At 34.8% G+C, this 15,100-nt stretch overlaps 2 protein-coding genes across 4 annotated transcripts in view; both read left to right on the top strand.

Moving 5' to 3' along the window:
- Positions 1-15,100, top strand: part of RMDN2 (regulator of microtubule dynamics 2) — a 76,159-nt gene that overhangs the window by 14,552 nt on the left and 46,507 nt on the right. The gene's annotated exons all lie outside the window — the stretch shown is intronic.
- Positions 910-2,438, top strand: LOC115509813 (the record flags this gene model as incomplete). Its single annotated transcript, XM_030309082.1, is given in 2 exon segments — positions 910-1,719; positions 1,721-2,438. Coding segments are annotated over 2 exon segments (999 nt in total), but the record flags the coding sequence as incomplete, so codon positions are not given.

Raw genomic sequence — 15,100 nt, 5'->3', positions numbered from 1 at the left:
GACTCCTCGAACACGATGGAATTAGAGAATACATTCCCCAGTCACGTGAATTGCAGCTTTTCAGAAAGGCGAGCCACAGAACAATTTTATCCTGACCTGATGTCATTAGATTCTAGAGTCTGCTGTCATCACATTCTGTGTTATTGCCATGTTAATTCCACGTGGAGCTTAAACATTCAGTCTTCTGACCTGTTCCACCTACACAGGGCATTTTATGGCTTAAGGATGATGGCTTAGAAAGGAAGGGAGAGATTTACTTTGGATTAAATTCAACATGGGAAAATGCTTAAGGTAAGCCTTTATAAAGAAAAAGAAAACCCACTGTTACATATGTTTCATGTGCTAAAGAACACTGAAGCATTCATAAACCAAGCTTTATCGCTTCCTTTGGTTTCCCATAGTAACTGAATCTCTGGAATATGTGGATATTTATCTACAGTATTCTCTCTAGAGAGGTCCCACTTCATCCATCGTAGTTAATATTTTAAAATGTAGTAGTCAACAGGGCATAAATTTATTCTACTTAACTCCTTTAAATATAGTAGTTCAAGAGTCTCAAACAGATACTATTATTTGAAACAGGAAGACCTACCCTTTTCTTCAGGGGAGACTTTTGTTCTCCAGCCCTCTCGTATATTTCCCCTGATCTTTCTTTCTGCCTGTTTCCCTGAGTCTTTCAACTTATCTTCCCCCAATTTAGTAGATTGGGCATGTATTGTGTTGGTAGAGATAATCTTTTAGACTAGGGCATTCTGTGGGGGTACATCTGGGTGACCATGAATTCAGACGCCATTATTTTCTCATTCCCCATTGTTTCCATATTGATAAAGTGGATATTATTCTTCAGGAGCCTTGGCAGGTTTCCACCTCTGCTCCCTATTTTTTTGCCTCATTTGACGCTTTTCTCACTCTAGCCACTGCAAAGACGACCAGAGCTTGCTACCAAATTATCCTGCAGATCAAGTTACTTCAGACCACCGGCACCTTGGATTCTCTTCCATTACTCATCGAACTATATCTCTTGATCCTAAAACAACCCGTCTATCTGCAGTATGTAAAGTCAGTTCACGCAGAGGAAGTAAAAATTTATCTTCTTCATCAAGTGCATCTACTCGCTCATCTTTCTCTGGAAGAAAACATTCTTTATTTGTGAAATTTCAGAAAAGCGGTATTTTCCCCGACTGTCAACAAAGTAGAGCCAATTTTGATTCTCAAGAAAAAAGCAGCTTCAGTGATGTAAAATTCTCCTCAAACCATTTTGGCCTTAGATCCCAAAGACTTTTCTCTGCCCCGAGACTTAGTATAATTTCCTGTTACGAGAGCACTAGTTTTTTTGATCTTCAATCAAGATGTCATAAAATCTTTAATCCAGATGAAGTTGAAACAGTTTCTAAAAGCTCAAGTATGACTAGTGCTGAAAAATATATAAGCTCTTGTTGTCCCAAATATAACATTAGATGTTCTATGAATTTTGAAGCAAAAGCTAACTCTTCAACCCATCGGAACACTGTTGATGGAAGCATCTACCCACACAGCACGGCCACCTTACTTTCTCTTCCCACTATAATTTCCTATTCCTGTCAACAAAGCAAGATTGCGACTGATACCGAAGGAAGAGGCCAATCAAGGAAAGTTTCCTTTCATCCTGGTTCTCAAAGTCACTGTATCTTTCATTTTCCACCTAGGATTCAATAGCATCCCTCTCAAAGAGTAACTTCCCCCGTTTCTCTGTAATGTTGGATTTTCTTCACTTTGTAAAAATGCTACCAGCTTTATCCCACCTCAGAATAACATTGCCTCAGATTCCTTGGAAGATGAAAACATTGCTATTTCATCTCAAGATGAAGACACATCTTTATCTATTACAGTTCCTAAAATAAGGTCGCCTCAGAGTTTGCCTTTTCTTTGAAGGGTAGCTCAAAGCAGAAATTTTTCCACCAGGCACACTCCATAGTCCATGGTATTCGTTGCTCAAGTTCTCACAGAAATCTTCTGTCTTCCTAAATTTCACTGCATTTTGGGGGGAAAAAAAGACCTTCATGTTGCATTCTAAATTTAACTGTAACTGCTGTAATTTTTTTGAAAGATAGTTTATTGACATTATTGGAGTTTGGAAGTCAAAGGTTATTAATCTGTTTCTGGCTTTTAACAAATTGCTTACAAATTGACTAGTCTCAAATTGCTGGGTGATGATTGTAATATTTCTGTGATCTGAAAATAACATCAAACATTGATATATAGGTCTTCTAAATATATGACATTCTTTGAGAGTTTTAACATTTTCTTTTATCCTACTCTAATCATGAGGGACAGTATTCCTACCTATGTCATCTCTAGAGCTATATTCAGTAATTCGCAAATTTTCATTTATATTAGCCTTGTTAGCTGCGTTTCTCATGCCAGACATCCCCCTGACAGATGATATTTTTACTAATATAAGGATCAAATTATAAATACAAACATATTATAATGGAAATATGTAGAATATTTCAATATTGAAACCAGTTATTTTGACTAAATAATTTTCATATACATTTGTGTGTGCATGTCTGGGACTTCAGAGAACTCGGTATCAGACGTAATAGATTCATAGATTAGTCGTTATTTTTAAAAGTGAATATTTTTCAGACTTTTTCCAAAATTTTTATTAAAACAATTTTTTAAATAAAATTTTTATTTTAAAAAATGTCTCCCGAAATTTTATTTTTGAGTAAATATTTTTCAATTTTTTCACACTGTATTAAAGTTTATAAATGTTTATCAGAATAAGTAATGAATGGAAAACTCATATAGGCCATTAAAAATACTTAAGTTAGAATATAGCTAGTCTTTGTAGAGGAAAGGAATTGGCATTATTTTCAATCGTATGTCATGATAAAATGCCCCCTAAACCTATATCATTGGGCTAAGATGTTACTTTTACTTTTGCGTTTTTCTCCTCCTTTTAGCGTGTATCTTTTTTTTTAAATTTTTTTTTTAACGTTTATTTATTTTTGAGACAGAGAGACACAGAGCATGAACGGGGGAGGGGCAGAGAGAGAGGGAGACACAGAATCGGAAGCAGGCTCCAGGCTCTGAGCCATCAGCCCAGAGCCCGACGCGGGGCTCAAACTCACGGACCGCAAGATCGTGACCCGGGCCGAAGTCGGACGCTTAACCGACTGAGCCACCCAGGCGCCGCTTAGCGTGTATCTTAAAAAAGTTTTTTTTCTACTTCAGTTTTTTATTTGTGGTGAAATACACATCACATAAAATTTACTGTCTTAACCATTTTTAAGTTTAGTGGCATTAAATACATTCATATGGTTATGCAACCATTATCACCATTTATCTCCAGAATTTTTTTCATCTTCCTAACTGAAATTCTGGACCCAATAAACAATCATTTCCCACTCTCCCATCCAGCAACCACCCTTCTACTTTCTGTCCCTGTGAATTTGTTTCCTCTAGAAGTGGCATTATATGGTATTTGTCTCTTTGTAACTGGCTATTTCACTTAGCATGATGTCCTCAGCGTTCCTCCATGTTGCAACACGTGACAGTTTCCTTATTTTTTAAGGTTGAGTAGTATTACTTTGAGTGTATATGCCACATTTTACTTATCTCTTGATCTGTTAATGGACACGTTTGTTGTTGCTTCTACCTTTTGGCTGTGATGAATAATGCCGCTATGTACAAAGATCTCTTCAAGGCTCTGCTTTCAGTTCTTTTGATTATATATCCAGAAATGGAATTACTGGGATTGTATGGTAATTCTGTTTTTAATTTTTGGATGTACTACCGTATTTTTTCCACAGCACAGAGGCACCATTTTATGGTCCTCCAAGAGCTCACAAGGATTTCAGTTTCTCACATCCACACCAACACTTGTTCTTTTCTAGTTTTTGACAGTAACCATCCTAACAAGGTGGCATCCTATTGTGGTTTGCATTTCCCTAATGCATAGTGACATTGAGCATTCTTTCATGTGCCTTTCATGGCCTTTTGTGTATCTTCTTTGGAAAAATATTCCTTCAAACCCTTTGCCCATTTTTTAATTGGGTTGTTTGCTTTTTGTTGTTGAGTTGTAGGAGTTCTTTATATATCCTGGATATTAATCCTTTATCAGATATATGATTTACAAATACTTTCTCCCATTACGTGGGTTGCCTTTCACTCTGTTGATTATGTCCTCTGATGGACAGAATTTAATTTTAATTTTGATGTCTAATTTATTTTAATTTTGATGTCCAGTTTATCTATGTTGCTTCTGTTGCCTGTGCTTTTGTTGCCATATGCAAGAAATCATTACCAAATACAATGTCATGAAGTTTTTCCCCTATGTTTTCTTCTAAGAGTTTCATAGTTTGGATTTTACATTTACTAAATGATCCATTTTGAGTTAATTTTTAATTTTTGCATATAGAGGGTCTAATGTCATTCTTTTGCATGTGAATATCCAGCTTTCCCAGCACCATTTGCTGAAGAGACTTCCCTTTCTCCATTGAATAGTCTTGGCACCCCTGTCAAAAATCATTTGACCATATATGTAAGAGTTTATTTCTGGGCTTTCTGTTCTATTGATGTATATGTCTAACTTTATGTCAGCCCACATTATTTTGATTACTGTAGCTTTGTAATAAGTTTTAAAATCAGGAAGTATGATATCTCCACCTTTATTCTTTTTCAAGGTTGTTTTGGCTATTCGCAGTCCCTTGAGATTCCATATGACTTGTAGGATGGATTTTTCAACCTTTACAAAAAACATTGTTGGAATTTTGGGAGGGATTGCACTGAATCTATAAATTGTTTGGGTAGTATTGACATCTTAACAATATTAGGTCTCCAAATCCATGGCATGAGATTTCCAATTGAGTCTTCTTTAACTTTTTTCAGCAATGTTTTATAGTTTTAAGTGTACAAATCTCTCATCTCCTTTGTTAAGTTCACTCCTAGGTATTTTATTCTTTTTGATGTTATTACAGAGTCATTTTCTTTATTTCCTTTTCAGATTGCTTCTTGTTAATGTATAGAAACAACTGGTGTTTGCAAATTGATTTACATTCTGAAACTTGGCTGAGTTTGTTTATTAATTCTTACTCTGTGTGTGTGTGTGTGTGTGTGCATGTGTGAAATCTTTAGGATTTTCTACATATAAGATCATGTCATCTGCTAAGAGATGATTTTGTTTCTTCCTTTCTGATGTAGGTATCTTATTTCTTTTTCTTGCCTAATTGATCTGGCTAGGACTCCTAGTACTGTACTGAATAGAAGTGGCAAAAGCAGTCACTCTTGTCTTGTTTCTGTGGTTAGAGGAAAAGCTTTCAGTCTTTCACCATGGAGTATGATGTTAGCTATGGGCGTTTCATAAATGGCCTATAATATGTTGAGGTAGTTTCCTTCTGTTGCTGGTTTGCTACACATTTTTATCATGACTGGGTGTTGAATATTGTCTGGTGCTTTTTTCTGCACCAATTGAAATGCTCACATGTTCCCCCCCTCCCTTAATTCTGTTAATGTGGTATATCACATTGGTTTTCATATGGTGAACTGTCCTTGCATTCCTACTTGGTCATGGTGTATAACCATTTTAATGTGCTTTCAAATTCTGTTTGCTGTTATTTCTTTGAGGATTTTTGCATCAGTATTCATCAAAGCTGTTGGTCTGGTTTTCTTATAGCATATTTGTATGGCTTTGGGATCGTGGTAATAATGACCTCCTCATAGAATGAGCTAGGAAATATTCCTTTCTCTTCAACTTTTTGGGGAGTTTGAGGAACTAGTTAATTCTTTAGGAACTAGTTAATGTTTTGGGGAGTTTTAGGAACTAGTTAGTGTTTGGTGGAATTCACCAGTGAAGCCATGTGATCCTGGGCTTTCATTTGTTAGGAAGTTTTTGATTACTAATTCAATCTCCTTATTAGTTATAGATCTGTTCGGATTTTCTGTTTCTTCCTGATTCAGTCTTAGTAGGTGGTATGTTTCTAGGGATTTGTCAGTTTCATCTAGGTTATCCAGTTTGTTGGCACGCTATCCTTGATGGTAGGTACTCTCTTATAACCCTTTTTATTTCTGTAAAATTGATAGTGATATTCCTCTTTCATTTCTGATTTCAGTGATGTGATTTTCTATCCTTTTTTTCTTAGTTCAGCTAAAGGTTTGTCAATTTTGTTGATCTTTCTGAAGAACGAATTCTTGGTTCCGTTGATTTTTCTCTTTAAAAGAAATTCTCTATTACATTAATTTCTGCTCTAATCTTTTTATTTCCTTTCTTTTGCTAACTTGGGGTTTAGTTTACTCTTCTTTTTCTAGTTTCTTGAGCTGTAAATTTAGATTGTTGGTTTTATATCTTTCTTTTTAATGAAAGCATTTATAACTATAGATTCTCCCCTTACCACTGCTTTCACTGCATCCTGCACATTTTGGTATGTTGTGTTTTTGCTTTCTTTTGACTCCAGATATTTTCTAATTTCCCTTGTGATTTCTTCTTTGACTCATTTGTTGTTTAAGAGTGTGTTGTTTAATTTCCACTTATTCGTGGATTTTCTAGCTTTCCTTCTGCTGTTGACTTACACTTTCATTTTATTGCAATCAATAAATATGCTTTGTATGATTTTAAATCTTTTAAAATTCATTAAGACTTGTTTTGTGTAATATATGATGTACGCTGGGGAATGTTCCATGTTCACTTGAGAACAATGTATTCTTCTGTTGTTGAGTGGACTATTCTGTATTTGTCTGTTAGGTCAAATTGTTCTATAATGATATTCAAATCCTCTGTTTCCTTATTGATCTTCTATCTGGTTGTTCTATCCGTTATTGAAAGTGACATATCAAAGTCTTCTACTGTTATTATGTTGCTGTATATTTCTCCTTTCAATTCTGTCAATGTTTGCTTCATATATTCAGGACCTCTAATGTAAATATATGAAGAATATTACATATCCTCGTGAATTGAGTCTTTTATTGAGATATAATGTCCTTCTTTGTCTCTTGTAAAGTTCTGACATAAAGTCATTTTTGTTTGATATAGCCAACCCTGTTCTCTTTCAGTTATTATTTACATGAAGCATCTATTTCATCTTTTTACTTTCAACCCATATGTGTCTTTAGTTCTAAGGTGAGTCTTTTATAGACAGCATATACTTGATCCTGTTTTTTAAAATCTTTTCTACCAGGGCACCTGGGTGGCTCAGTCGATTGAGCATCTGACTTCAGCTCAGGTCGTGATTTCACAGTTCATGAGTTCAAGCCCCACGTCAGGCTCTGTCCTGACAGCTCAGAGCCTGGAGTCTGCTTTGGATTCTGTGTCTCCCTCTCTCTCTCTCTCTCTCTCTGTGCCCCTCCCCAGCTGGTGCTCTTTCTCTCTCAAAAAAAAATAAATAAATAAATAAAATAAAAAAAAAAAGAAAAAATCTTTTCTACCAACCTGTGTTTTTTGATTGGAGAATTTAATCCATTTACATTTAAGTTAATTACTAATTAATTGGTAATTTAAATTAATGACCAAATAATTACTAATTTAAATTGATTAATAGAGATTAACTTACTATTGCCATTTTATTATTTGTTTTCTATATGTCTTATAGCTTTTTTAATCCTTCATTTCCTCTGTTACTACTGCCTTACTTTGCATTTACTTGAGTTTTTGCAATGACACATTTTGATTCCCTTCCCATTTCCTTTCATGTGTATTCTGTAGATATTTTCTTTGTGTTTACCATGGGCCCTGCATATAATATCCTAAAGTTATAACAATCTATTTTAAACTGATACCAACGGAACTTCAATTGCATTCAAAAGCTCTTCTCCTTGGGGTGCCTGGATGGCTCAGTCGGTTAAGCCTCTAACTTCGGCTCAGGTCATCTCATGGCTCCTGAGTTCGAGCCCTGCATTGGGCTCTGTGCTGACAGCCCGGACCCTGGAGCCTGTTTCAGATTCTGTGTCTCCCTCTCTCTGTCTCTCCCCCCACTCCCACTCGCGCTCTGTCTCTCTCTCAAAAATAAATAAAAACGTTAAAAAAAAACACCTCTTCTCCTTTGATAGCTCCACCCCTCATTTAGTTATTGATATCACAGATTATATCTTTATATATAATGTAGCCATACAGATTTATCATTATTTTATGCTTTTTTCTTTTAAATAATGTAAAAGAATAAAAAAGGAGTTATGAACCAAAATTATAATAAAACCAAAATTATAATAAAAAACAAAATTATAATAAATTTATCCATGTATTTACCTTCATCAAAAACTTCATGTTTTCATATGGCTTCAAGTTGCTGCTAATGTCCTTTCATTTCAACTCAAAGGACTCACTTTAGCATTTCTTGTAGTACAGTTCTAGAGGTAAAGAACTCAGTCAGCTTTTGTTTATCTGGGCATGTCTTAATTTCTCTCTTATTTTTTGAAGGTCAGTTCTGCTGGATATAGAAGTTTTGGGTGACAGTTTGTTTTTCCTTTCAGCACTTTAAATATATTATCCCACTGCCTTCAGGCCAGAAGGTTTCTGCTGAGAAATCCATTCATAATCTTATTAGAGATCCTTTATATGTGATAAGTATTTTCTTTTGCTGCTTTCAAGATTTTTAAAATTTGTCTTTAATTTTCCACAGTTTGAGGGTTTGTCTTGGTGTGGATTTCTTTGGATTTATCCTACTTGGAATTCACTGAGCTTCTTATATTTATGTATCTATATCTTTCTTTAAATTTGGGGAGTTTTTGGCCATTATTCCACAAAATAAGCTCTGTGTCCCTTTCTCTCTTCTTCTGGTATTCTAATAATATGTATATTGGTCTGGTTTATGTTATTCTGCAGAGTTTCTTAGGCTCTGTTCACTTTTCTTTTTTGACTTTTCAGATTCATCAATTTAAAATAATCTGTCTTCAAGTTTGCTGATACTTTATTCTGCTTGTTTGAGTATGTTGTTGATCCTCTCTAGTGAATTTTTTAAGTTACTTATTTTATTTTTTCAGCTCCAAAATTTGTTTGATTAAAAAAAAATAATTTCTAGCTCTTTGTTGATATTCTCATTTTGTTCATATATTGTTTTCCTGATTTTCTTGTGTTCTCTCTCCATGTTTTCCTTTGGCTCTTAGAGCATACTTATCACCATTGTTTTTAAAATTGTTGTCTTGTAAGTCTAAAGCCTGTATTTCTTTAGAGTCAGGTTCTGGAAATTTATTTTGTTCATTGTTTTGTTCATTTATTTTGTCCATCTTTCCCTATTTCTTTCTATGGTTCATGATCTTTTGTTGAAAATTACAAATTTGAAAAACAGCCACATAGCCTGGCCTTTGTAGATTGACTCCATGCAGGGGAAGACCCTCGCTAATTAGCCCAGTGCAAGGGCTTAAGGACTGTCAGGTCTTTTCTAGTCATTAGTTTTCCCTGGGCCTGTTTGTGTGTATTTTCCTCCTAATTATCCTATATACATGACTTTTTACATATCTATTTAATTTAATTAATTTTAATTTTATTCAATTTTGTTTAATTTTATTTTTTTGAGTGGGGGCAGAAAGAGAGAGAGAGAGAATCCCAAGCAGGCTCCATACCCAGTGTGGAGCCCAACATGTGGCTTAATCTCACAACCATGAGATCATGACCTGAGCTGAAATCAAGAGTTGGACACTTAACCGACTGAGTCACCCAGGCATCCCTAAATATCTTAATTTCAGTGAGCCTTACCCCTGTTTTTAGATCTCATTGTGTTCCTCTCCCCATAATCTCTCACAAACGCACCCATGAGTTTGCAGACTCCTATAGTTCTCACATGCCACGGTGCCTGCCACTGCTTTTAGCAATCTCCAGTCTGATATCCAATGATGCCTTCGTTTCTGTCTAAGCTCTAAGGCAAGCAAAACAGAAACCAGTTTCTCAGGAAGCCATCAGACATGCCAGGACATTGCAAACAAGATCCACTCTTTTCCTCCTGTCCCAAGGGAGGAGCTGGGAATTGGACAACTTCTTCCCGTCTATGCTGTATGATGCCAGGGAGGGGTGAGGCAAGGGTGAACAAAAATGCCAGGAAGTTTCCTACCACTGCGAGTATGGCTTTTTCTTGATTTGACATTCACTTTGTTGTTCCAAATCTTTGACTAGCTTCTAAATCTCCCACAAAGCCGTTTCATTCTGCCTGTTGTTCATCTAGTGTTTCCATGTCAGAATGAGAGCCTAGAGCTTCCCGTCCACCATCTTGCTGACATCAGTCTCTCTTGGTGTGTATCTTTTGGAAAAAAAATGTTGGAGGGAATGAGGTGTTAGGTAAGGCTGAACAAAAGGAACTGATCGGGGTGCCTGATGTGGGGGGATGACACAGTGCTATAGCCAGGCATGTTTTTGCCTATTCTGGTGCCGCTCACTACTGATCTACTTTTGTAAACACACTACTTTCTTTTCCTAGAAAATAATGTCATTTTCTCTTTAAATAGTGCAGTGATACCTTTAGAGATGCTATTGTTGCTATCGAAGCAAGTAATTGATTGTGCAGAAGAAATGAAGGCGTAGGGGAAAAGGTATAGTTCTTATTTAAATTGGGAGCAATAAATAGGGCCAGAAAAGTACATGAAATGACAAATGTTTGTAAGTAAATTTGACATTTTAAGGTGGGACTCTCCAGACCTGCTAAAAGAAAATTCTGACAATCGATAATCTATGAACTGCCTTTCCCCGGCCTAGTCCAGATCTGAGCTCTAACCCAAAATTAACACATGTTCGAATTTTCCCAGACCTGTTTAGATATGCCCCGTTTTTAAAATTTGCTTTTAAAACTTTTTGATAATTTTTGATAAATGCCCAGTTAGAAGTAGAAGATTACTGTCCAAAGTAGGAAAACAGTTTCCCCACACTTGAGTGTTTCTAAATGTGGGGAAGAGACTAGCCTAGATGTTGTTTTGTTTTATTGGCCAGTTTGTCTATTGCTATGCCATTACCACGTTGACTTCTTATAGTTTTATCCTTTATACTACAGCACTGATGGCTGTTATTTAAAAGTGTCTTTGCTGTTCTTGTACTTGCCCTTCCATATTGATTTTAGAGTCAGGTAAGTTCCATAGGGGGAAAAAAAAAAAAATTGTGGTTTTGACTGGAATTGCATTAAAGTGTAGTTAAATTTGGGGCTATGTGAAATTGGTTCAATGTTAAGTTTTCCTATCCATGGTATCTTTTTCTAATTATTTAGATATTCTTAAGGTCACCAATAGTATTTTTATAATTTTCTATCGAAAAGTAAAAACAAAACCAATGTGGAATTTTACCCTAGGTACCATGTATTTTCCTGCTATTGTAAATATTATAATTTGTGAAGTTACATTGTCTAACTTGTTTTATAGATATAAGAACATGATTGATTTTCAAAAATTGATCATAATGTTGATTAGCTTTGTGTAATTTTTCTTCTAGAGTTTTTTCTATTGAATAAACTCCAAACTTCTGTTTCTTCTTTCCCAATTCTTATAATTTTTATTTGTTTTCTTTTAATGTGCTAATGGGACCTGCAGTACATTGATGATTAGAAGCAACAATATTGAACGTCCTTTTCTATTTCTTATTTTAAGGAGAATGCTTCTAATGTTTCATCATTAAGTGTGAAATGTATTATAGTTATCGGCATATAACCTTTACTGTGTTCAGAAGACCCCTTCTATTCCTTATTTATGGGTTTGGTATTCCTTTGTCCTAACATGGTATTATTGCATTTATTGAAAAAAAAGTTTCGGTAACCATTGAAATGATCACGCAGTTTTTCTAATTCTACTTGTTGTGCTAGAGAAATGTTTTAATATTAAGCTACGCTTGTAATTCCTGGGAGAAATCCAGTTTGGTTATGATGCATTCTTTCACGTTTGTTGCAGTTTTTGGTTGGTATTTGTGATGTCTCTGATACCTTTGGTTGATATTTTTACATCTGTATTTATGTGTGGAATTGGTCTATAATTTTCATTTCTTACACTATCTTTGTTTGATTTCGGTGTCAGTTTTATCAGCTTCAAAAAAGGAGCTAAGAGGTTTCCCTCTTTTTGAATTCCTTGCAAGAATTTGAATAAATCTAATTCTTTGGATATTTGATAGAATTCCCCTTAAGGGAAATTGATTGTCTCTCTCCTTATCTCTCTTTCTCTCTCAATCTGTGGTGTGTGTGTGTTGAAATAGATTTTGGTTTAATTTATTTAATGGCTATAGGACTATTCATGTTTTTGTTTTTTCTTATAAAAATAAAGTCCTTATTGAGTATATTACTCATATACTATAAAATTCACCCTTTTAAAGTGTATAATTTGGTGGGAGTTAGTTTATTCACAGAGTTATATAGCCATCACCACTCTCTAATTTCCAAACAGTTTCATTATTCAAAAGAAAACCCTGTACTGTGTATCCATTCATTCTCTCCTCATCCTCAGGCCTTGTCAACCATTATTCTACCTTCTGTTTCCATGGTTTTGATTATCTTGTACATTTCATAAAATGGAATCATAATAATACGTGGCCTTTCACTAAGTAATGTGTTCAAGGGCGGTTATGTCATATCATACAATAGTACTTCATTCCTTTGTATTACCAAATAATATTTCATCGTTTATTCATTTTGTTTACCCTTTCATCTGATGATGGGTATTTGGGTTGTTTTCATTTTTTGGCCATTACAAATTAAGTTTCTATGTACATTCCTATACAGGTTTTTGTGTGGACATATGTTTTCAGCTCTCTTGGATGTGTACTTAGGAGTGTAATTGCTGAGTCATATGGTAACTCCATGTTAAACATTTTGAGGAACTACTGAATTGTTTTTCCAAACTTGATGCGTGTGCATTTTACAGCCCCATTGGCAGTGTAGGAGAGTTCCAGTTTTTCCATATTCTTATCAACAGTTGTGGTTGTCTTTTTTATTTTAGCCATCCTAGAAGCTATGAAGTGATATTTCACTGTGGTTTCGATTTTCGTTTCCCTAGTGACTAAAGATATTGAGCATCTCTGTGTGTTCATTGGCCATTTGTTATCATCTTTTGATGAGATATCTGTTAAATCCTTTTTCCATTTTTAAGTTCAGTTATTTTTTTTATACAACTCTTTTTATTATTGAGTTGTAAGGTTTCTTTATATGTTCTCTATGTAGGTCCCTTATCAGATATATGATTTGTAAGTATTTTCTTCCATTTTGTGAATTATCTTTTCATTTTCTTGATGAAAAAAATTTCCTTTGATGCACAAATTTTAAGTTTTGATAAAATCTATTTTGTTTATTTTTTCTTTTGTCACCTGTGCTTATAATGTCATATCTATGAAATCATTGCCTAGTCTATGGTCACAACTATTTGCTCCTGTGTTCTCTTCTAAGTGTTTTATAGTTTTAGCTCTTACATTTAGACTTTTGATCCATTTTCAGTTAATGTTTATATATGGTGCGAGGTTTAGGTTCAACTTCATTCTTCTGCATATGGATATCTATTTGTCTCAGTACTATTTGTTGAAAATAAAATTATTTCCTCCACTGAGTTGTCTTGGTACTCTTGTCAAAACAAATTGCTCATAATAACCATAAGGGTTTATTTCTGGACCCTTAATTCTTAATAGGCCCTTAATCTCTATTCCATGTCTATCAGCCTTCTGACAGTACTATCTTGATTACTATGACTTGATAGTAAATTTTGAAAATTGCAAGTGTGAATTCTCTGACTTTGCTCTTGTTTTACAAAATTCTTTTGGCCATATTAGGTCCCTTGCATTTCCATATGAAATTTAGGATCAGCTTACTCATTTCTGGGGGAAAATGTTACCAGCTGAGATTTAGTAGAAACTGCTTTGAATCTGTAGGTAAATTTGGGGAGTGCTGCCATCATAATAATACTAAATCTTCTGATTCATGAGCATGAGATTTCTTTTCATGCATTTAGATCGTATTCTTTAATTTCAACAATGTTTTATAGTTTACAGTGTTACAAGTCTTGCACATTTTTTGTTAAATGCAATCCTAAGAATTTTATTCTTTTTAATACTATTGTAAATGAAATTGTTTTCATTTTTGGATTGTTCATTGCTAGATTTACAGAAATACAATTGACTTTTATAAATTGATCTTCTATCTTGTAACCTTACTGAACTCGTTTATTAGTTCTAAACTTTTTGTGGATTCATTAGGATTTTATATGAATGAGATGATGATTGGAGCTGTGAACTGTTTTAATTTAAAAAAAAATTTTTAATGTTTATTTTTGAGAGAGAGAGAGAGAGAGAGACAGACAGACAGAGCACGAGTGGGGGAGGGGCAGAGAGGGGGAGACACAGAATCTGAAGCAGGCTCCAAGCTCCGAGTTGTCAGCACAGAGCCTGACGCGGGGCTCGAACCCACAAGCTCATGTGAGCCAAAGTCTGACGCTTAACTGACTGAGCCACATCAATTATTTTTAAATATTGGGGTTTTCTCTCCTACCTTTTAGTGGTGATTTCTAACTTACTTGCATTGTGAACAGGGAATGTGGTCTACACAATAGATTATTATCATTTGTCGCTTGCTTCATGGCCCTCTGTACGTGGCTGTTTTCATAAATATTCCATATATACTGGAAGAGACATTGTTTTCCAGGGGTTCTGTGTCTAGTTCTAGTATCTCGATTGCATTTAAGCTAGTTCATACGGTGTTTAAATTGTATCCTTACTTTCTCTCACACTTTATCAATTACTTAGAATCTTATGTTACAAATCTCCCATTCTGATAGTGGATTCAGTTTCTCCTCGTATGTGTTAATTTGTGTTTTCTATATATCTGAGACCGTGTTTGTAGATGCATAGAAGTCTAAAACTGCTCTTTCTTTATCATAAGGTGAACCATTTTTAGTGTTTTGTGTCCCTCTTTAGATTTAAAGCTTTTTGCTCTAAAGAGTATTATGCCTGATATTCAACTAATTATACCTTTTGGTTATTATTTTCTTCTTATACCTCAGGTGCGTAGAATTGGACTAAAACTACTTTTAGCTCTTACAAACTCTCATGACTGGTCCATGCATGTGCCACTTTTATTCATTTAGTTAGTTATTATAAATAATGTGAAGCATCCATGAAACCACGTCCTAAAACAAAAGATAGGATGTAGACAGTAGTTCTCATCAAACATTTGGCTCCCCTGCC

Source organism: Lynx canadensis, chromosome A3 (assembly GCF_007474595.2).
Source record: "Lynx canadensis isolate LIC74 chromosome A3, mLynCan4.pri.v2, whole genome shotgun sequence".
In the NCBI taxonomy this organism is placed as follows: domain Eukaryota; kingdom Metazoa; phylum Chordata; class Mammalia; order Carnivora; family Felidae; genus Lynx; species Lynx canadensis.
This window is presented reverse-complemented; position numbering and strand designations above follow the sequence as displayed.